The sequence below is a fragment of the Panthera uncia genome, chromosome E1 (genome assembly GCF_023721935.1).
Source record: "Panthera uncia isolate 11264 chromosome E1, Puncia_PCG_1.0, whole genome shotgun sequence".
Taxonomy (NCBI): domain Eukaryota; kingdom Metazoa; phylum Chordata; class Mammalia; order Carnivora; family Felidae; genus Panthera; species Panthera uncia.
The window spans coordinates 603,952-624,215 of NC_064814.1; the positions used below are offsets into that span (position 1 = coordinate 603,952).

Genomic DNA, 20,264 nt, shown 5'->3' on the forward strand with positions numbered 1-20,264 from the left:
GCACTGGAGAGCAGAGCTATTCAAGACGGCCACCGTGCACACAAAGCTGCCGGACACGGTCATGGTCCACAGGAGGTGCTAGCAGCACCACGGCTCCAGTGACAGCATTCGGTAGAGCGGGTCCTGGGTGCAACGTGAATCTGGACTTACTCTGCCCTCCTCCTCATGGTGGGCACCACTGCCCACCAGACACTCTGTGCACCAGCCCAGCTTGACTGTGGGGCCTCCCCCTCTTCTCTGCACGTAGGGCTGGAGTTAGGACAAAGGTGGCCATAACCCCAAGATGTGCTGCAGATGAGACCCCAAACCTCGTGTGATCACACCTGGTCTGTCATCCTGGGCCCTGGCCACTGGGGGGCTTTGCTGCAGCTGGAAGAGACTGCTTTTGAAAAAAAAAGTTTTTAATGTTTACCTATTTTTGAGAGAGAGAGAGAGAGACAGAGTGTGAGTGGGGAGGGGCAGAAAAGAGGGAGACACAGAATCCGAAGCGGGCTCCAGGCTCCGAGCTGTCAGCACAGAGCCCAACGTGGGGCTCGATCTCATGAACCGTGAGATCATGACCTGAGCTGAAGTCAGATCCTTAACCGACTGAGCCACCCAGGCGCCCCTGGAAGAGACCGCTTTTGAAACGAGAGGCGCAGCCCCCACACCTGACTCGTGGCTTTCTACGCCCCCTGAGAGCAAGGACAGCGCTCCTACTCTGGGCCATGGTGAGGCGAGGGGGCACGCGGCCCAGCGGGAAGGGGCATCTTCTCGACACACTCTCCACACTCAGACACATTCAACTGTTTATTCCGCAGTCAGCTACCGTGGAGGATGACACCGGTCGTGACCAGATGGAAAGGAAAAATGTACGATTTCACGCCCTAGCCGGCTATCAAGCCGGACAGGATACGGAACACGATGAAGGAAATGGAGCCCACCAGGGCGTGACGGCACGGAGGACTCAAGAGGATCAACCTCACTCGTGTTTACCAAATCCAAGTGCTTCGAAAAACCAAAATCAGGCCACTCGCAGATGTCTTTCTTTTGGAGGACGAGCCCAGATGTGGAGCGCCACGGTTCTGGAGGTTTCTGGCTGCTTGCTAGCCCTTGTTTGTATTGCGGGGAAACCACGTTCTATCCCTTCTTTAAGGCGCTCACAGGAGCGGCACGGGCCGCAGGATGACAGTCACTCAAACAGCAAAGGTCGGGGGAGGCTGTCCCCTGCTAACCCCGCTGGGGAGGGACTGAGGCGAAAGCCTCCCGATCACACACCCTGGCCTGAGCGGGGCAGCCAGTCTGTCCTCCGTCCTTCCGTCCCCCTTGCCAGGCCTCCCCGACCTCGAGGGGAGTTCTCCTTAAAGGCTGAATGTAAAAGTGCAAGTCTGGGGCCCCCTGGTTAGAGATCTGGTCCCAGGAGGCAGTTGCTACCGCTCTCTGACAACTGCAGCGGCGAGGAACGTGGCCCACTGCTACCAGAAAATCCGGAAATCCAGCTTTGTACACGAGCCCCCCGATTCCGAAAGGATGCAATTTATTCACGTTCTGGCAAAAATGTTTTCAGGAGTAACGTAAGTGGGTAAAGTAAGAGCCAAGTCGGGCAGACCGGGGACCGTGGCTCCACCACCCCCGCAGCCTGCCCGCCTCTCATCTGTTTTCCCCGTCACATCGCTCTGAGGCACGTGAATCTGAACTTCTGGGGTCTTAGCTCTTCGCAGGACACTTTTTAGATTTTTTTTTTTAAGCCTAAAAGATAGTAGTCTGTCTCTATTTTTGTTCTTTGGGATATTTTTCGGTCTTAAGATAAAAGGGTACTTGAATAGGGGCAATCCTTCTCTCTTGTTAAAATATGCCAGTTGAACACACGTTACAAAGATAGCACCACGTCAAACCGAGTGAGGGAGCCGCCTACACACAGGGGGAGAGAGCTCCGGAAAGCACAGTAATGACTGAGAAGCGGAGCGGTTCTCCTCCAGCGTCTCCCTCCCTGGGCGGTGGTGGGGCCCGCTTCCCAGCCTTGCCCACCTTCACCACTTGATGTCTCGGCTGGCGGCAGGGAGCCCCGGGCCCTGGTACACGGTGTGCAGGGCCTCCCGGACCCTGGGGGAGTCGGCCCCGTCCAGCCACTCCCGGTACAGCTCCTGCACGTGGGCGCTGGTCTCGGGGGGCCGCACGGGGACGTCCGCGTACTTGCCCTCCATCTGCCGCAGCAGCGCCTTGTCTGCGCGCCCATCCTCCGCCTGGGCTTGGCCCCTGCCGTTCAAACACCCTGGAAGACAAGCAGGGAGCCTATGCTTTTTCTCCTCTGCGTCGAAGGGAGTGGCTCCGGGGCAGAGGAGAAACGACACCGCGTGCGGCGTCCCGTGGCCAGAGTCTGGAGCTGGACTCGACGTGCGGCCCCCAGCTCCCAAGGACAGCAGCTTACAGGCTCGCAGCCCCGGATGCTTCCTAGTCTTACCTACTTATGCTCTCCAGGAAACAGTTTTTACCTAAAACCGAATAGCCTGCCAACCTTTAGAATCGGATGGCTGTACATGCAAATCCGGACCTCTGGTTTCTCCTGAAACTCATCAGAACCAGAAGAGCACGAAAACCGCTAACGGGCAGTCACGCCGCTGCTGTCTCGTAAAGCCTCTGGGTGCTGGTCACCACCCCCCCCCGACTCCGGGCGGCACTGGGGAGGGGACGGGAACCCGGGAGCCCACACAGGAGCCTACCCGCCCAAGTACCGCAGCCGGGATGAAGGGCGTGCCTCTCACGTAGGCGTGCTGCTTACCTCCAAATGTGTTAGATGATGTCACGATTTATAGGATGACATTCATGGAAAAGAACTTGGAGCAAACTTCCACCCTGGTCGAGTCCCCTTCCGCCTTCCCTTGGCAGCACCCAGCAGCTGCACTTTTGACCCCAAATCCTGAAGACGCTCAGTGGTGGCGGAGGACCCTGCCCGCTCTCCCAGGGTCTGCTCCTCTCCTCAGACCCCCGGCCCCCGCCCCCGCCCCCCTGCCTCCTCACCTGCACCCGCACCCGTCTGCTCCCCCGCGCCCCCACGTGGCCTCCCCAGACACTGGCGGGTTTTCACTAGCGCCCCGGCCGTGCCTCCTCTCGGCAGGCAGGTTCCAATCTCGTGGGCCCTCCCCACTCGGGGCACGAGTGGTCCCACTGCCACCCGGAGGCCACAGGATCCTCTCCCCCGACACCCACACCCACTGCACCAGCAAGTCCGTGGCCTCTGCTGTGGGAAGCCGCCCCGGCCCCTCTGGTTGGCCTCTGTTTCTCTGTCCCTCAGGTGGGGCCTAGCCACAGGTGGGGCCTCTGGAACCGAGAGCAGGCCCTCACCTGGTGCCACCGCAGGTGCAGCTCTTCTCTGGGACTATGTCCCAGGGCTTTTCTAAGGGGACACCTGGCTTTTCTGCTCTGTGGTGAGAGGACAGGGACCACTGTGTCAACCACCAGGGCGGCACCCACGAGGTGTCAGAGTTGGGCGAGGCCTGCGGGCGGAGCCCCCGTGCCTTACCCCCGGCGCAGGCGAGCACCTCCACAAAGTGGTACGGGAACCTGCCCTTCTTCAATTTCAGAACCACATTCTGGATGTTTCGAAAGCCATACGCAGCAGCAAAGCGTAACAGAACCTCCCCGTTCTTTTCAAGGGTGACCTCCTGGAAGTCTTTGTTCCTGTAAGGTGAACAAAATGGGTTTTCATCTACAGAGTCCTTCCTCTGTAGCTCGACAATTGTTTTCAAATCTAAGTTGGAAACGTTAGCAAAATGAAAAGTCTGCGAACGAAAACAAAGAAGGCTTTTTGATCTTGGCTGTTCTAAACCCTATACCTAGGACAGCCCCCACCCCAACTCACACACACACGCACACACACACACACACACACACACACAGGCCTGGCTGGCTTTGGGCAGTTTGCCCTGGACAGCAGCGCTGACCACACAGGCAGACCTCAGGGTGCGGTAGGTGACCTCCCCCACGTCCTCGTCAAACAGCTGCTTGGCGGCGTGTCTGAAGACGTGCGCCAGGTACCCGTCGGAGCTGGCTCCATCATGGCGCCTCACCTCCTCCTCCTTCAGGCCTCCGAACCTTCCCAGGGAGGAAAGAGCAACAGCAAGATTAAGTCAGATGTCCAAAGTCTTACGATCCCCGTGAAGAGAGAAACCCCTCACAGATATTTATACTCTGGGGCCACAAACTCACGTTCCTGAGTTTTAACGATCGGACAAAGCAGCAGGCAGAGCCCCACTTGGTGCGCCCACATCAGGCACGTTCCCCTGGAACCCTGACACTTGGGGATAGAGCTGGGAATCTCTGGGCCACTCGGAAGCGTGTGCACGTACCCAGCGGGGACAGGCGACAGGCACCGGCTCTGGCCACGGGCACTGCAGCCAGCTGACTAAACTCCGTAAACCTCAGGACGACCGTCCACGAAAGGGCCTCGCCGGCTAAACAGCCCACACTCGCCCTGCGTGGAGCCCAAGGGAGCCACTCTTCCCACGAGGTGACCCAGCCTCGGGCAGGTCCCGATGCCCAATGTCGGGAACACACGAAGTTCAGAAATGGAGGGTGCTGGCATGTCAGTGTCACCGTGGAAACCCCCTTCCTCCAAGTGGCATCTCACACCAGGCCCGCCCACATCCCATGGAAGAGCCAGGAAGAGCGGGTTGTGGTAAGGGCCGAGCGGCAACACAGGAAGGGGAAACTCAGGTCAGGGGCCCCCACACCCTGTCCCCTGGCTGCACGTGGCCCCATACAGGAGGCTCCACCCACAAGGTGCCCCTCCCTGAAAGTCACTTACAGAGTATCGACGGCAGCGTCTTTTACCACGAGGTCGCTTTGCTCCATTATCTGAACGACTTCACCTACAGACAAAGAAGGGGCATGAGGCACCGAGGAAGCTGTCCTCAGGAGCTGTTTCCCAAATCATCTCCCCACTGGAAACCTGCTAAAGCGACCCCGGACGCCGTCATGCTCACGGAGGCAGGAACCCAGCTCTAGTGCAATGTAATCCCAAGAAAATGAAAAACTGATGAAACGTGAAAGAAGAGTCCAATTCCTCCTTCTGCCCTTGGAATGAGGGATTTTGCCATCTCTCCACATTTCTGTTTCTGAAGCAGAAACTTTTTGCACACAGCCTCCTGTGGACAGATGACCAAGGCGCAGTGGCTGCCCTCACACGGTATCAGGTTGTGTGCAAAGAGATGAGCTGAGAACCAGAACTGTTCTCCTACTTCCCTCCACACAGCGGCCCCCGGAAGGCTTTGTGGAAACAGCTAATGTTTACATAAGCCACCGAGGCATCACGTGCGCACGAGTGGACTCAGTGTCTGAGAACGATAGTAAAACGGACTCTGCATCTCAGGAAAACCCACTATCTACCCTTCCTTGGCTGCTAGGGCTGTCCTGTCTCCCTCCCCCGGGGACCCGGGGGTTCTCGTGGAGTTTCAGGTCAGGGGACCCACGCCCAGGAGTCCCTGTCCCCGAGAACTGGCCTAAAGTACACCCACGTGGGTTCAGCAGACGTAAGCCGCCCGCAGACTGCGATGTTCTGCGGAACGGTCCTGGAGGACGCCGAGCAACCACCCCCACCCCAGCACACAGGCTAGAGCAGGCCCAGGGCGCTGGAGCACCGTGGGTCCCCGCTCTGTCTCCAGGTGAAGGTTTGGTTTGTCCGCAGAGCCTCTGGGCTCACACGCGACTTTTCCGCGCTGCGTGAGCGCTGCCTCTCTCCACTTTCCTGCAGTCTGGCCCTCGGGGGGCCTGTCGTGACCTCAGAGGATGACGGGCCAGAGGCCCCAGCAGTCCCCAGCTCTGCACCCCCCTCACCTGAGGTTAGTACGCAGTCAGCACCCCGGGAGCCGTGCAAAGCTGTGGGAACGTCTTCTCGAAGGGCTTCCAGTTTCCTATCGTAGCAAGGGGCCACGATAACATGGAAAATCTTGTCTGGGGACAGGTTCTGGGGAGAAAGAGCAAACCCAGGTTGGGGCTGTGGGAAGCGAGGAGGGCAGATGTGTGCCAGTGCCCACAACACCCCCCGGGGCCTTCCTCAGACCCAAGTTCCGACCTGTGCCTGCCTCCCAGCTGTACGGGGAGACCGTGCCCTGGAGACCCGGGCGGATTCACCCAGAGCCTATAAGGCCGATGGCCTGGAGATGCCAGGGAAGAGCTGTAAAGCTGAACCCGTTTCCCCTGAAACCTCTGCATACAGTGACCAAACATGGTTAAGAGTAAGCCACACGGATGGTTGCTCGACGCCTGGCTGGTTTGCCTCTGGACCTTCTGGAAACTTCCCAAGTGACACCTATCGGAGCTGCCCCTCTGGTGCCTACGGCTGAGCTGGAGTTGGTAGCCACGCCAGGAGCTGGCACAGTTGCTGAGTGACCTTTGTGGAGAGGCCTCGGTGGAAACACCCTACTCGGGGCAGTCTGAGGAGGGTGCCGGCCGGACCTCAGCAGGCCCACAGGACCAGGAAACTCCTGGACTCCCCCAAGCAGTGGGGCTGGGGCAGTCCCACAGTTCATTTTTCTGTCCCCAAAGTGAACACGTACACACTGACATCACATTTACGATTCACAAGCTGTGGTGATGTTATGAGCGAAGGAATGAAAAGGGAACATTCCCACTGCTAAATTAACGAGGATGCCAGAACTGTGTGGCTTCTTGAAACTGGCTGTGGGTCTGGGGGATTCCTCCAGTTCCTGCAGGGCCAGACCTTGATGGTTCCCTGGAGAGATGTCTAATCTGACTGAGGAGGACTGTGGGGGCTCTGGCAGCCGGAGAGCAGGCCACGGGAGGGGCCACATCGTGGATGGCATGAGAGTGTCAGGGACCTCCGGAAGGACCCAGGCCTGGCCTCCACTAGGCTCCCAAGGCGGCCCTGGATGGCATGCAGGGGGTCTGCGTGGGGAGGGACAGCACAGGGACCAGCTGACGATGGGGCACCGTCCATGGTGGGGGAGCCGGGGCAGGCGAGGGATGTGGAACGGCCTTCAGGGGCCTGGCTGGGAGATTTCCCATCACGTGAAGGCAGATGCAACCAAGAGATCAGACACTAGCTGCTCGCTGTGGTGACAGGCCAGGGACTCCCTCAGCAGGACGGCAGCATTTCCACTCAGTCCGGGTCTGACACCACCCTGGTCGTGCGTGGTGGAACATTCCCTATCTCCTGGCCCACGTGCTGCCCTCTGGGAGGAGGCTGGCTTACCTGCCGTCTAGCGAAGTAATCCTTCACCAGAGAGCCCATGATCTGTTGGGGAGACTTAGCGGTGCAGAGGTGGGGGGTGACAGGGTGGCCCAGCACCCGCTCGGCATATCGGACCCAGCCTGGGGAGAGAACGGGTCCCCTGTCAGCTCCTCACAGTGGCTTCCTCCTGCTTTCTGTCACACACGAGGAATTCAGCGCTCCCAGGCCCTGTCACTTGGGGTAAAGCCAGACACCTCTCCTGACCCTAGGAGCTGGTGGCGGATCCCCCCCAGGAGCTGGTGGCGGATCCCCCCCAGGAGCTGGTGGCGGATCCCCCGCCAAGCTGCTTTTCCTCAGCAGCTTGGGCCACGCAGACCCCAGCTGCATTTGCCCCGGACGGGAAGACGCCCCTGCCGGCTCGCCAGAGAGGACGGAGTGGAAGGAAGTGAAAGCTGGTACAGGGGGTCCCCCAAAAGAGGAGGAGCACAAGCTTAGAGGAGCAGGCACGCGGCAGCGTCCCGGGGGGACAGGGCCCCTCTCCTCCGTGCCGGCCACAACACCGTCCTTGCAGCCGGCAGCCATGCTCAGATGCTGCATCGGCCACAAAGCCACCGGTGCCACTCACCTATCAGAAGTTAACGACCAACTGCTCACTTAGGGCGAGGACCACAGGAGGATTTCACGCCCCAGTGACAGCAAGAGACAGCACACTTGCTCTCCACCTACTACGTGCCCAGCACGGTACAAGCATTTCCTGAGTGGCTGACGGCCACTGTGCCCTCTGGGGTCACCCCTGCTATGGTTTCCAGGGGTGACAGGAGTCAGAGAGATCAGTGAACTACAAGGCCAGAAGCCTGGTGAGAGGCCTGCTGACCGCCAGCGGGGCGCACGCACCACGGCACACGGGGGAGCACAGAAGCCTGGCGGTAAAGCTGCTCGTCAGACCCTGGGGACAGCCAGCCACTGTCCTGTGACCGCCCCCGGTAGGGAGAAGCGGCAGGCTCCAGTCGACACGACTATCCCGTCCGAACAAACTCAAAGCACAGCTGTCACCTCCAGGACAGGAAGTGTCTGCCGCGGCCCCCAAAAGCCCCAGGAGAGGGGGCCCCGGAGGAGGGCTCTCTCATCCCGGCCTCAAACGTTAAGATGAGAAACTGCCAAACACCGTGGCACCTTCGGGGCCCCAAGGCCCTGCCCCCCGGTCTCAGTGCCCAGGCCAGCAGCTCGAGACACGGCTCCCAGGCAGGTGGCACCTCTGGGCTGCGGGCAGGCTGCTGTGTGCTGGCCCTGGGCACCCCACAACATCAGGCAGGACACCAGGAGGTAAGGGGCAGGGCCCACGGAGGACACCCGGCCTTGGGTGAAGAGGGCTGAGCAGGGACAGAGAGGAGGAACCAGGGTCCCAGGCCCCACGGCTCCCTGCGTCTGAAACCGGACAGGCTAGCTTTTCCTGAGGGTTCCCTTCATCTCCCCCCGGAGACAGAGAGGCTGCTGCCGGCTTCACAGCAGCACAGGTGTGACAACGCGCTACCCGGACGCTGGCACTTTCCTCGTCAGACCACGGATGGGATGGGACGAGGGGAGGTGCTTGGAGAAGTGGCCTGCAGATACGCGGCTGGGTGCCGGGCAAAGGTACACCCAACAGGAGGCGTTCTGTCAGGCTGTGGGCGGCAAGGGTACCCCAGGACCGGGGAGCCCTGTGAGCCAGCACGGGACTGCCCCCGGCCCCGATTCTATCTGCCAGGTCATGTCACCTGACCTTGACATTGCTTCAATTCCCTCACCTTGTCACAGGGAAGCAAAAATGACAATGCCAATCGTAGAAAAGGGTTAGGTTTGAACCGAAGCTCACCTCCTCTCCCTGAATTTGAGAGAGGGTATGGAGCTGAACAACTCATAGTCCTGACACGTTTAGGTAGAAGAACTCCAGAAGGAAAGTGCATCATTATCTAGGAAGAACACTCCAGAAGCTCCAAACCTACATGTAAACGGACTTGAACAGCTTGAAACCCTGAACACAGCAAGTATCAGGCCAGATCGGGGGTGGGGGCCGGTCTGCGTCAGTCAGTGGCTCAGTGAGAGGGGGCTCGGGCGGATGTGCAGGGGACCCGCGGGCACTTCACTCCCTCCTGACCCAAAAGCCCAGGGGGCCTGGGACCTCTGACCTCACCCACCTCCTCTCCTGCCCCCAAGGCAGACCCATGAGAAACGCTGCCTCAGGCCCACGGAGGCACAGCAGCGGGCTCTGGACGCTCACCCGGACAGGCGGAGGTGAGCATGGGCAACGCAGGCTCCTCCTCGCTGTGCTGGCGGAAGCGACGCACAAATTCCTTCTGACTCTCCAGCACGCTGAAATCCGCGGCTATCGTTGTGTCAAAGACATAGTGCACCCCTGCAAGAACGAGGGGAGCATTTAGCTTCTCTTGACCTGCAAGAGTCCGGAGACTCGAAGATCAGACTCAAAGGACAGACTCCATGGCACCCCTGCACGATCTCCCTCACTCTCGCCTCACAAACCGCAGAAGCCCAGGACTGTGCTTTAACTTTTCCTTGAAACAATAAACATGCGTCGCTTTTCACAATAACATACAAGTATTTTCTCTCTGGCTTCTTCTTGTTCTCTCTACATCTACATAAACACTTCGTGGTAGCCCATAAAAGTAATGGAATATTGCAAGATACCAGCACCACTCTCTTCCAATCAGTGGCTAAATTTCAGTCTGTGATGATCCTTGATGTCTTGAAAATAAATGAGTAAGTTGGCAGCTCATACCTTTTTGATGGCTGCAATTGTTATGATTTGTAACCATCTATCTTTTTTCAGCTATCTTTTTAAAATAAATTTTCTTAATATTGGCTCGTAAGGATGATACATTTTTAATAATTACAATAAAGTTAAAATAACTTTAATATCTGCAGCTAGTCTAAATCTTAAAAGCAAAGTTATTCCTAAAAAGAGACATTGTAAAGATAAGCATCATCTTATCATTTAAAATATCACCTTAAATCAGTTTCGCTACAAATACATTTTATTAACGTATAATGTCCATTATTTTCTTTCAAAAAATTCTCCCGCAAGTGGAGCCGGGGTAGCTTAATCAGTTGAACGTCCGACTTTGGCTCAGGTCATGATCTTGAGGTTTGTGGGTCTGAGCCCCGCACTGGGCTGTGCGCCAAGAGTTCAGAGCCTGAAGCCTGCTTCAGAGTCTGTGTCTCCCTCTCTCCCTGCCCTCCCCCCCTCACACTCTGTCTCTCTCTCTGTCAAAATAAATTTTAAAAATTCCCTCACAAGCAGTGGTGCCTGGGTGGCTGTCGGTTAAGCATCCGACTCTGGATGTCGGCTCAGGTCATGATCTTCTGGTCCATAAGATGGAGTTCTGTGTCGGCCTCTGTGCTAACAACACGAAGCCGGCTTGGGATTCTCTCTCTCCCCTCCCTCCTCTGCCTCCCTTGCTCCAGCTCTAAACCTCTTTGTCAAAATAAATAAATAAACTTAAAAAAAAAAAAGTTTCCTCCCAAAATAGGGCCTTTCCCCATGAGACGAGAGCTCTGGCCTTCGGTAAGGCCGAGCTGACCTGAGGCGTTCTCAGATCACACGTGTGAAGGGGTAGCTAAATCCGTGCTCGCAGCTGTGGCCCCACTGGGAGCAGGCAGTGTGCGGGGAACCCACTCCACGCCCAGCGCTCCGAGGAGGCGGCCGTCTTTATTCTGAGCGTCACCTTATTCTATTAGGAATCCCCCGTGTGCTTGGTCTCTAAAAACCACTGCAGAAAAACAAACTCGTGTTGGCAAACGGCCCCAGCTGTCCTCTCCTGAGCCCACCTGGCGGTGGTGTGCACGAGGGCACACGGGGCGGCAGATGCTCTGTGCATGGTGGCGTGGGGGGCTGGGGTTGGGCAGCTCTGGTCCGACGACAGCGGGTGACACAGGAGCCTTCTTACCGCCATTTTGCACAGTGCCATTCTAGCTCATTCACATCCGAGCTCCGAACCGTGTCTGAAAGGGACCACCTTCCTGTTTTGTGCACAGGACACAGCCCATTCCCTCACTGCTCTGCTCTTCAGAGCACATCCTGGGAACTCAGATGCCAGTCATCTTGCGGGAACGAGGCTCTACGAAACGCCTTCCGTGGGCCCCGGGAGCCGGGATGAGACTACACTCCTCGGCAAGTGCAGGAACCTCCAGCGTGTCCCCGGCCACCCCTTCCCCTCCATCCCTTGCCACTCCCGGAGGCCGGGCCACACCTGCCTGCACAGCAAGGGGTAAGGGACACCTGCGGGGTCTCCTCTTACATTCCTCAAGGTGCTCATGGAAGTCCTCGTCTACGCTGCGCCCCTGCAAGCTGAACTCTGGAGATACAAAGGGCAGCCATAAACTGGCATCCTCGACGCACAAACAACATCAAGGAGCCTCACCAAGACTTTTGAGGAAGCCGCAGAGTCTTCTGGATGCATCAGTCACACTGAGGCGGAATTTGGCAGCAAAGTAAGGCAGAGACTGAGGACACACCGACACCACCAGCACCTTGTGCTGTGAGGTATCACATTTCTGGAAGAAACAGAGTAGAGTGTCATTCATGGGGGGAGTGCGGAAAGTAACGTAAGACATTATAATAAAGAGGTCAGAAGAGACAGAATGTCATAGATGTTCTGCGGAAAGCCTCCTAAATATACAAGCGCTAGCAAGTATAATTAAGGACATGGAAAAAGTGAGGACCAAAGAGTATGACGTCCTGAGACGCCTGGGTGGCTCAGTCAGTCGGGCGCCTGACTCTTGATTTTGGCTCAGGTCATGAGCTCACGGTCGTGAGATCAAGCCCCCTGTGGGGCTCTGCGCCGAACGTGGAGCCTGCTAGAGAGCCTCTCTCCCTCTGCCCCCTTTCCCCTGCTCATGCTTTCTCTCTAATTAAAAAAAAAAAAGTACATCCTAAGAGATTTTGTCAATTTGATTTTTTAATGTTTGTTTTTTGAGAGAGAGAGAGAGACCCAAGAAGTCTCTGTGCTGTCCCACAAACTGTAAGCTCGTGACCTGAGCTGAAATCAAGAGTCAGATGTTTAACTGACTGAGCCACCCAGGCGCCCCTGCCAATGATAACCATCACATCTTCTGACCTACACAGTTCTGATTTCTTTTTCTGATTGTATTGTCTACGTCCTTTAAACTCAACCTCCGATAACAGTGGTGATAAATGGTACTAACATCTCGATTCAGACCTCGGTGGAAATGCTCATAAAGATGTACTATTAAGCAGAGGTTTGCGGAATTTCTGGTAGATACCCATAGGCGTCAGCATTTCACTTGCAGCAAATGGGTACGCAACTCACTGGAATAAATAACAAGGAAATGGCTGTTTTGTGAAACTGGGCTGGTGAGCCAGCCACTCGAGTTGTGGTCAGGGACACGGCAGTTTGTTGAGTTTGAGCCCTGCCTCAGGCTCTGTGCTGACAGTGTGGAGCCTGCTTGGGTTTCTCTCTCTCTCTCTCTCTCTCTCTCTCTCTGCCCCTCCCCTGCTCATGCTGTCTGCCTCTCTCAAAATAAACTTAAAAAAAAAAGTTATCACTGGCAGACAACACACCTACAAAACTGGAAGTAACCTAGGAAACTAGGAGAATATCAAGCTTACAAAATAGCTACATACAGATGATACATGAAAACCAAAAGCTTTCCACCCCAACAAAAATCAGCATTACAGAATTTAACAGATAAGAGGCGGTATGTGTAACAAAACAACCACAGAGATCCAGCCACACCAAGAACACATTACGTTGCAGAGAACAGACAAAGATGCAACATGAACACTTGGGGGGTCACACAGCCTAACCAGAGGCACAAACCACGATCATGGACGAAAAGATTATTCAGTAAAATATAAACTTCCCCCTCATTAGCCTATCAACTCAATGCAACTCGCGTCAAAGTCCCACAGTTAACACCCAATAGTACAAGGTCAGCCAAGAGAGGAGAACACAGAACAAAGAGAAGGATGGGGTCTACCAGCAGCTGGGGCCTGTTAAAATAGAATCCAATCAACCGTACGTGCGTCTAGCAGTACAAAAGCCTTCTTATGACAAGGCAAATTAAAAGCTAGTGAGGAGAGAGCGCCCTGCACAGCTCCAGAAATCCAGTGACTCAAGTGTGATGGGAGTGTGCACACACACTACGGGAGACGCTCCACCCGGGAGAAAACATCTGTGCCCTGTGAGCCGGGCCCAGGGTGCTGCGAGGGGGTTGGGGGGGGAGGGGCTGGGAATGGCTGAGTCTGGACTTGTCTACACGAGGGAACGGCCCTCCAAGCTGTTCAACGCCTGGCAGCCGAGTGCAGTCTCGAACTCACAGAGCTGTGAACAGGCGGCATACAATATGGTCAATGAGCATGTTAAAGATGTTCAGCCTCACTGACGATCAAGAAAATGCAAACGGGATCTTCTAGTGATCACACTGGAAAAGCAAGGAGTTTGAGAGCAGGTGTGGTCAGCATAGCAGGACGTGGGCGTTCTCACCTATCACTTGCAGGAGCATAAAGGGAGATTCTGGCACAAAGTACCGCCACTAAAGAAGAAGAGCCCGCGGTTTTGTTCCGTGGAATGTGCCAGTGTGTGGGGGGACCAAGATGCGTCGTAAGTGAGCCGAGTCTGCTCAGTGTAATAAGACAGCTGAAGCCATCTTGCTCGGACAAGGACAAGGGTGAGCAGGCAGGGACGGGTGAGCACGGTGACCGGAGCCGACAGGGTGAGGTCTCCCGGCTCAAAGTCCATCCCGCTGCTTGCCCACAGACCTCCCAGGGAGCCCGAACGCCAGGAAGGGGACGGACAGACACCATGCTGACAACCCAGCATGTTATTTCTATCTGAAACTGTGCCCCCAAAATGCTGAAGGGCGTACCCAAGAACACGCCACAGGGGTGGCAAACAGAGAACATCGCTTGGCTCTGTCCTGGGCCACGTCAAACCCGTGTTCCTCCCGGCCTCTGCCCCGCTCAGGCACACCGCGCATTGCGAGGGGCAGACCCAGGTGTGCCTTCCAGCTCCCCTGCCTCCCTGGCCATTCCTTTCATCTGTCTTCCTGTCAGGAAAGACACTGTTCACAGCTGAGTGACACAGGTCTACAGGGCAGCTGAGGGACCACAGCACTGGCCCAGCCTGATGAGCCCATTAGACCAGAACCCCACCTCTGTGAATAGACCGGGGACCTTGCCTCATTCCACGTCAGTGAGGGAGTGTAGCCCTGGGTGGCGATCGTTCTGGCTGGCGGCGGACTCTGGAGAGGGCAGAGTCAGGCAAGGGACACAGGGCCAGGGCCAAGACCTATGCCCTGACCCCAGCAGAGGCTTTCACGACTCACCTGCACCGGCCCCCTGGGCCGCAGCACCAGCAGGTGCCCCAGAAGCCCTACCTTATTAAGGTTCAGAACTCGAAAGAAGTCCTTGGCGTTCTGCTGGGAGACCTGGAGCCCTTCCTCTGCAGTGACACAGCTGTCACACGCCAGGCAGTCACTCAGAAATATCTTGGCATCGGCCAACTTATGGAATTCTCCCTTCTACAAAAGAAAGATGAGGTCAGTTTTGGTCTGATATTTCAGTAAAAACTCTAACATGTGCTTCTCTAGGGAGGGTGGCAGCATGAGACCAGCACAGGACATGGACCCCCTTGAACAGCACAGAGCCAGGCCTGCAGCTGGAGGGGCTGGAGGGGCACAGAACAGGCCACAGTGACACCAGGGAGTCTCACAGATGACAATCAAGGGCGGGAGCAGGACGGCACTGTCGTGTGGTGGGAAGAAATCGCCATTCCTGTGTCTTGGGAGCTGGCCCGGACCTTCTCCTCCCTGTACCCCTTCTGTGTAGCCCCTGAGGACTCCTGCTTGGCCGGGTGAACTCCCCATGGAAACCCGTGGCCTGGCCTCAGGTCTGAATGGGGCCCAAGACTTTGCACTTCTAACGTGCTCCCAGGTGGGGCCAGACCTGCCACTCCCAGGGTCTGGAGCACACGGCCGGTGCCCAGTAGATACTGCTGTGCTCCACCGAGAATACGGCCTCTCCGTGCCTGCAGGGGTGTCTGTGAGCACGCTCTGCACTGTGCCCAGCAGGACTTCCTCCCTGCCCGGTGCACCACCCAGTCCTTTCTGCAGGCTCTCCTGGGCCAGGTCTGGTCCTTCCCCTCCCTCTTGTCTCCTAAACATGTGCCTGTGCGGAAGACTGCCCAGCACCCCTGCTCTGCCATCAGCCTTACCTTCCAGAGCAGTGCCAGCCTCCCCACCCCCAACACCTCCCCAGCCTTCACCTCCAGCGGGGCTCTCACCCTTCTGAGCTCCAGACAGACGGCCATCCCACAGAAAGCTCAGCGTCTGTGGAACCAGAACTGCACTCTACTGCCTGTGCTGCGTCCTTTCCTGCTTTTGCCACTCAGGCGGGCCTGCCCAGGCCCCACCACCCTGTCTCCCGTATCGTTTCCTTCATTCTCCCCTGCTCTAGCCACCTTAAGCCACCTGCCCCCAAACACACATACGACCTGTCCCCTTACCCAGACGCCCTCAATGGCTTTCACTGCCCCTCCCCCAGAGCACTCTGTCCACACCTCCCTTGTGCCTGGAAAGCGCACCCCACCCCTGACCTGCTCACGTAAGGGGGTACCACCCACCGTGCTGGCAGGGCGTCCACTGAGGCCGTGTGCACACCTTATCTCTGTGTGACCACGGCCCTGGGAGGGAAGTAACTCGACTCTCCAGCTCACTGATAAGGAAACTGGGGCTCCAGGGTTTAGATGTCTGTCTGAGATGACGAGGCCAGCGGGTGGGTGTGGGAGGCACCGGGCACTCCCCGCCTCTTCCACCTTTGTGCCCTGGGTGCTGTTCTCACCCACTGCTTGCCAAACCCCACGGCCGCCGGACCACAGAGCGGTGCCAGCACAGGAGGGACGAGACCAGTTCCTGTCGGGCAGACGTCGAGACTACAGAGAACCCTGCTGCTCTTCGCCCCACGTTGCCAGCTCTCCACTAGTGAGGTCGGTACCAGGACTTGCCAAGGGAAGAGCGACCTCCCCCTACCCGGTAAACACAAACCGTCACTTCTAGCTGAGGAGGATGCAAACACTCAAGAACGGACTTAGAGAAGAAACCACTAGAAAAATAACCTTACAGGATCAGATTTGAATTATTTTATAAGTTACCTACCTAAACTCCCATTTTACAGAATGAAGCTTCTCATTACATAAAATTGGATATTCCAATACTATAACACTCCTTCTAATAAACGATTAAGGAGGACGCTTTTCTCTGTTCCTCACGCAGCTTGCTTTGGCTCGGTGTATTCTCGGAAGGCTGGCTCTCGGGCACCTCTGTCTCAAAAGGTCATGTGCCTCGGAATGACGGACCTGTGTGTGTGTGTGTGTGGCCCCGGGCAGGGCACCACTTCAGTACCTTCTTTCCTAGAGCATGACGTGCTGGGGACAGGAGCCCTCGAAGAGGACAAAAACGGCCACAGCCGTTTACTCCAGGCGAATACAACACTGAAAAACTACTTGCCTCTCCGTTCTCCAGGGCCAGACTTGGTACGTCGACTGATGCATTCTCTTGGTCATCGGTTTTTGTTTTTTTACTACATTCCTTGAAAAGGCAAAGGAACATATAAAAGAACAACTTTTTAATTTGACTCCTTGAATTTGCAAAGATGCACATAGTCTCCCCTCCGTTAACCTCATGTGTAGAAGTTTTTTCTACAAAAATAAAAGCGACCGTACTTGTGGACACACGGAGACAGACAGACAGACAGACACACACACACACACACACACACACACACACACACCCTCCTCTATCTGTATCTGTATCCCTTTTAGTAACTGAGAACTAGAAACAATGGGGCCTTCCATCCACAGGTAAATCAACACCGACTACCAGGACACACATCATATTTAGAACACAATGGACTAGAACTGTACGCGAAGCTCTGAAAACGCACCTGCTGTATGTTAAGTAAAAAAAAAAAAAAAAGTGATGGAATATTTATATGAACCAATTTGTGGAAAAACAAACCAAAAACCCCATTCATGCACTGAATGGCTATGTATGTTCCGCTGCCTAGAAACAAGTGTGGAAAGCCATCCCAGTTACCATGGTTACGCAGGTGGAGAGGACCAGCCCAGACCTTCCTGCCTGTATAGTTTTGTTACTATAAGCATGTTAGCTGTAGAAAAGCCTCCTCAAAAACATTTTTTGATCATGGTTTCAATCATCCACATCAAGAATGGTGTTTTCCGTGACTGCCCTGAGTGGTTGCAGAGGTTGGTGTTTTGGGGGGTTTTTTAGTATTCTTTTTCTGGCTTCAAAAATACTTTGCGAGCATGGACAAATGCACGGAAAACTAGAAAGACGAAGCATGACCCCAACTGTAACGTTAACTACAAGGCACCTGAAAACGTCACCTGACACGCAGTAGTAGCTCCAGACACCTGGCAAGGTGCAGCGCCCGGAGCTTACCAACCATCTACAGTCGCCCTCCATCCAGTTAAAACCCCAACTAGTTCTGCCAGACACGCGATCAAGGGTGCAGGTTGACGCGGACGCAGAGGCGCCCGGAGCGGCGATCCGGGGGACCGGGAGCGAGGACCGCGCAGCGGCTGGCGCTGCCCGCTCTGGGCACCGGGGCTCCCGCATGCCCGCAGACGCGGGCAGCCCCGATCCCCTGACCCCAAGCAGCCTCGACCCCGGACAGGCCGACCCTCGACTCCCTGACCCGGAGCGGCCCATCTCAGCCGGGCCGGCCCCCGACCCCAGCCCGGCCGGCCCCCGACCTCCTGACCTCGAGCAGCCGGGCCTTCCCCTGCAGCCCCCGGCCCCCCACGCCCAGACCCCAGACCCCCGACCCCGAGGAGCCCACCTTCCGCGTGCAGTGCTCACACTTCATCTGGAGCGGGGCAGGCAGGAGGCCAGGGCTCGGCCTGAGAAGAGCACCGGGAGACGCGGTCACTGACGCCCGCCACCCGCCGCCCTTTGTTGTAGTCGCCCCCGGCCGGCCCCACCCCCGGAGTCTCCTCTCGACCAATGAGAGCGCTGGGAAGGGACAGGCCTCACCACCAAACCAATAGAAGTGAGAAAAGGGCGATGCGGCTCCCTCCCGCACGGCTCCGCCTAGGCCAATGAGAGCACCGGGAAGGGGAGGGCCGGGCCCCGGAGCCAATCGGAGTGCGCGGGGGCGGGGTGCGGCGGACGCCCTGGAGGCCCGGCAAGTTCTCGCGCCCGTTTTGGCAGCGCGCGGGTCGGGGTCGGGGGCGGGGGCGGGGGCGGGGCGGACGCGCGGACCCTCTCTGTAGGAGGCAGCCCCGAATTGTCCTGGGGCGCTGGGCCGTCAGCTCGGCGCCGCCTCACGCCCGTTTCTAGGCTTCGCCGGGCCATCGCCATTGCCGCCCCGAGGCGCGTCACGTAGGCCGGTCCCGGTGGCAGTGCGCACGCGCAGGTGTGCACCACGTGGCGCCTTAGGGCGCACGAAGTTGGGTGTGAAATGAGTCCTCCGGAAGTTCTAGGCAAGTGTGTGGATGCTTGCCTTACAATTAGAGAGCAGTTACTGATTCTGGGAGTGATGACTCCACCTGCGGGGCTGAAATGAAAATGTTTAACTCTTAATAATGAAAATAAACACTTTACAAAATCAGCGTCTGCCCCTTACAGGATGATCAGAAAGAGAGGCATGCCTAGAAAACTTGAGTAGAGAATAGGAAAAGTAACTGGTGACCTTAAAAATAGAGTTGCCATTTTACCAGAAAAAATGGGTGTATTTGGGAATAACAGAGAATTGCAATTGGGACCAAGCTAGCTGTACCAAAACCATAATAGGCAAGTCTGGAAACAAAGGAGATGAGCACACTTTTATAGAGGAAAAGGGGATGTTGGCAGAGGCTATTGTAAACAGAAAGTCCAGTGGAGTAAAGTAGTGGCCTCTCAGCACCGAGCTTGACTGCTTCTCCTGGCTGGGCGGTCCTGCTGCAGTGGCTGAGTACCTGCAAGGATCCTGCGGGGTCTGCGTTGGAGACCAGCGGTCGTGGACGGAGAGCGCCCCTGCCTGGCCCCAACCCAGCCTAAAGAGGGTTTCCTTGATTCAGTTTCAGGATTTCTAGTGCTTCATACAGCTTTTCACAAATGCCTCTGTTAACTCAGGAGGTCTTTTTAAAAATTTTTTATTTATTATTTTTGAGAGAGAAAGAGACAGAGTGCAAGCGGGGAAGGGGCAGAGAGAGAGGCAGACACAGAATGGGAAGCAGGCTCCAGGCTCAGATGTCAGCACAGAGCCCCATGCTGGGCTCACACCCATGAACTGTGAGATCATGACCTGATCTCACACTGAAGTCCCACACTTAACCAACTGAGCCACCCTGGTGCCCCTAAACTCAAGAGGTCTTAAATGGCTCCCAGATTAACTCTCTGCATTACTCAAATCTAGGTCAGCAGCTCTCAGAAAACACATTCCTTCAGTTTTAAGCATGAATAACAGGGTATTTTGCGGTTGTCACTTGTATATATTTCTCATTATTATTTTAAAAATGTAACCATGATACCATTACCGTAATGTGTGAAAAAAGAAAATTGCAATTACTTAATTTCATCAAATATGTAGTGTCTAGGTTTCCCTAAATTGAACTTTTTTTTTTTTTCAGTTTAAATCAGGACCTAAATAAGGTCTAATATATTCATTGGTTTGAGTGTTTCTTGTGTCTCTTTTTAAATTTTTTTTTGTTTTAGAATAACTTGCAGCTCACTTAGAAGTCGCAGAGACACCATGGAGAGCTCCTGGTCTAAAGGCCTGTGTGTGCGTTTGAATTTGTAGGTTCCATCCACATCCTGCTGGCCTTCTCCTTGCATATCGCTATAAAGGAATCCGGTGATTTGGCTGTAGAGCTTCCAAGAATTGCTGCCTGTGTCCTTGTGGAGTCCTTTCATATATCCTTGTCTGAGTTTCCAGTAAAGAGTAGTTAGAACATTCTCATGCTTTGATCACAGGTTAAATTTGTTGGCAAGACTATTTCATGTATATTGTAATTCCTTCAGGAGTTTATACTAACCGTCTTTTTTGTGATATTAATTAGCGCACATTGATGAAACTGCATGG

The 20,264-nt window shown here is 55.7% G+C and overlaps 1 protein-coding gene across 3 annotated transcripts; it reads right to left on the minus strand.

Annotated features, from left to right (window-relative positions):
• Positions 1–776: 776 nt before the first annotated feature.
• On the minus strand, positions 777–18,226 carry NARF (nuclear prelamin A recognition factor). 3 transcript variants are annotated; one of them, XM_049635407.1, is made up of 12 exons: positions 18,042–18,226; positions 16,688–16,768; positions 14,561–14,704; positions 11,584–11,716; positions 9,426–9,560; positions 7,190–7,308; positions 5,812–5,941; positions 4,784–4,847; positions 3,934–4,071; positions 3,500–3,657; positions 2,008–2,251; positions 777–1,527 (listed from the first exon to the last, which is right to left on the minus strand). In XM_049635407.1, the coding sequence occupies exons 1-11, from the start codon at positions 18,066–18,068 to the stop codon at positions 2,010–2,012; spliced, it is 1,371 nt and encodes a 456-aa protein (XP_049491364.1). In that variant the 5' UTR covers positions 18,069–18,226; the 3' UTR covers positions 777–1,527; positions 2,008–2,009. The 3 variants fall into 3 exon arrangements, with proteins under 3 accessions (XP_049491364.1, XP_049491363.1, XP_049491362.1); XM_049635406.1 differs by having other exon boundaries at positions 777–1,728; XM_049635405.1 differs by having other exon boundaries at positions 777–2,251; positions 18,042–18,207.
• Positions 18,227–20,264: the final 2,038 nt, after the last annotated feature.

Excerpts from the sequence above, each read along its gene's own strand:
- NARF (XM_049635407.1), bottom strand. The coding sequence starts at position 18,068 with ATGAAGTGTGAGCACTGCACGCGGAAG. Across the intron at positions 7,309-9,425 it reads GCTCACCTCCGCCTGTCCGG|GCTGGGTCCGATATGCCGAG; the intron begins GTGAGCGTCCAG and ends TTCTCTCCCCAG. Across the intron at positions 4,072-4,783 it reads GACGCTGCCGTCGATACTCT|GTTCGGAGGCCTGAAGGAGG; the intron begins GTAAGTGACTTT and ends CTCCCTGGGAAG.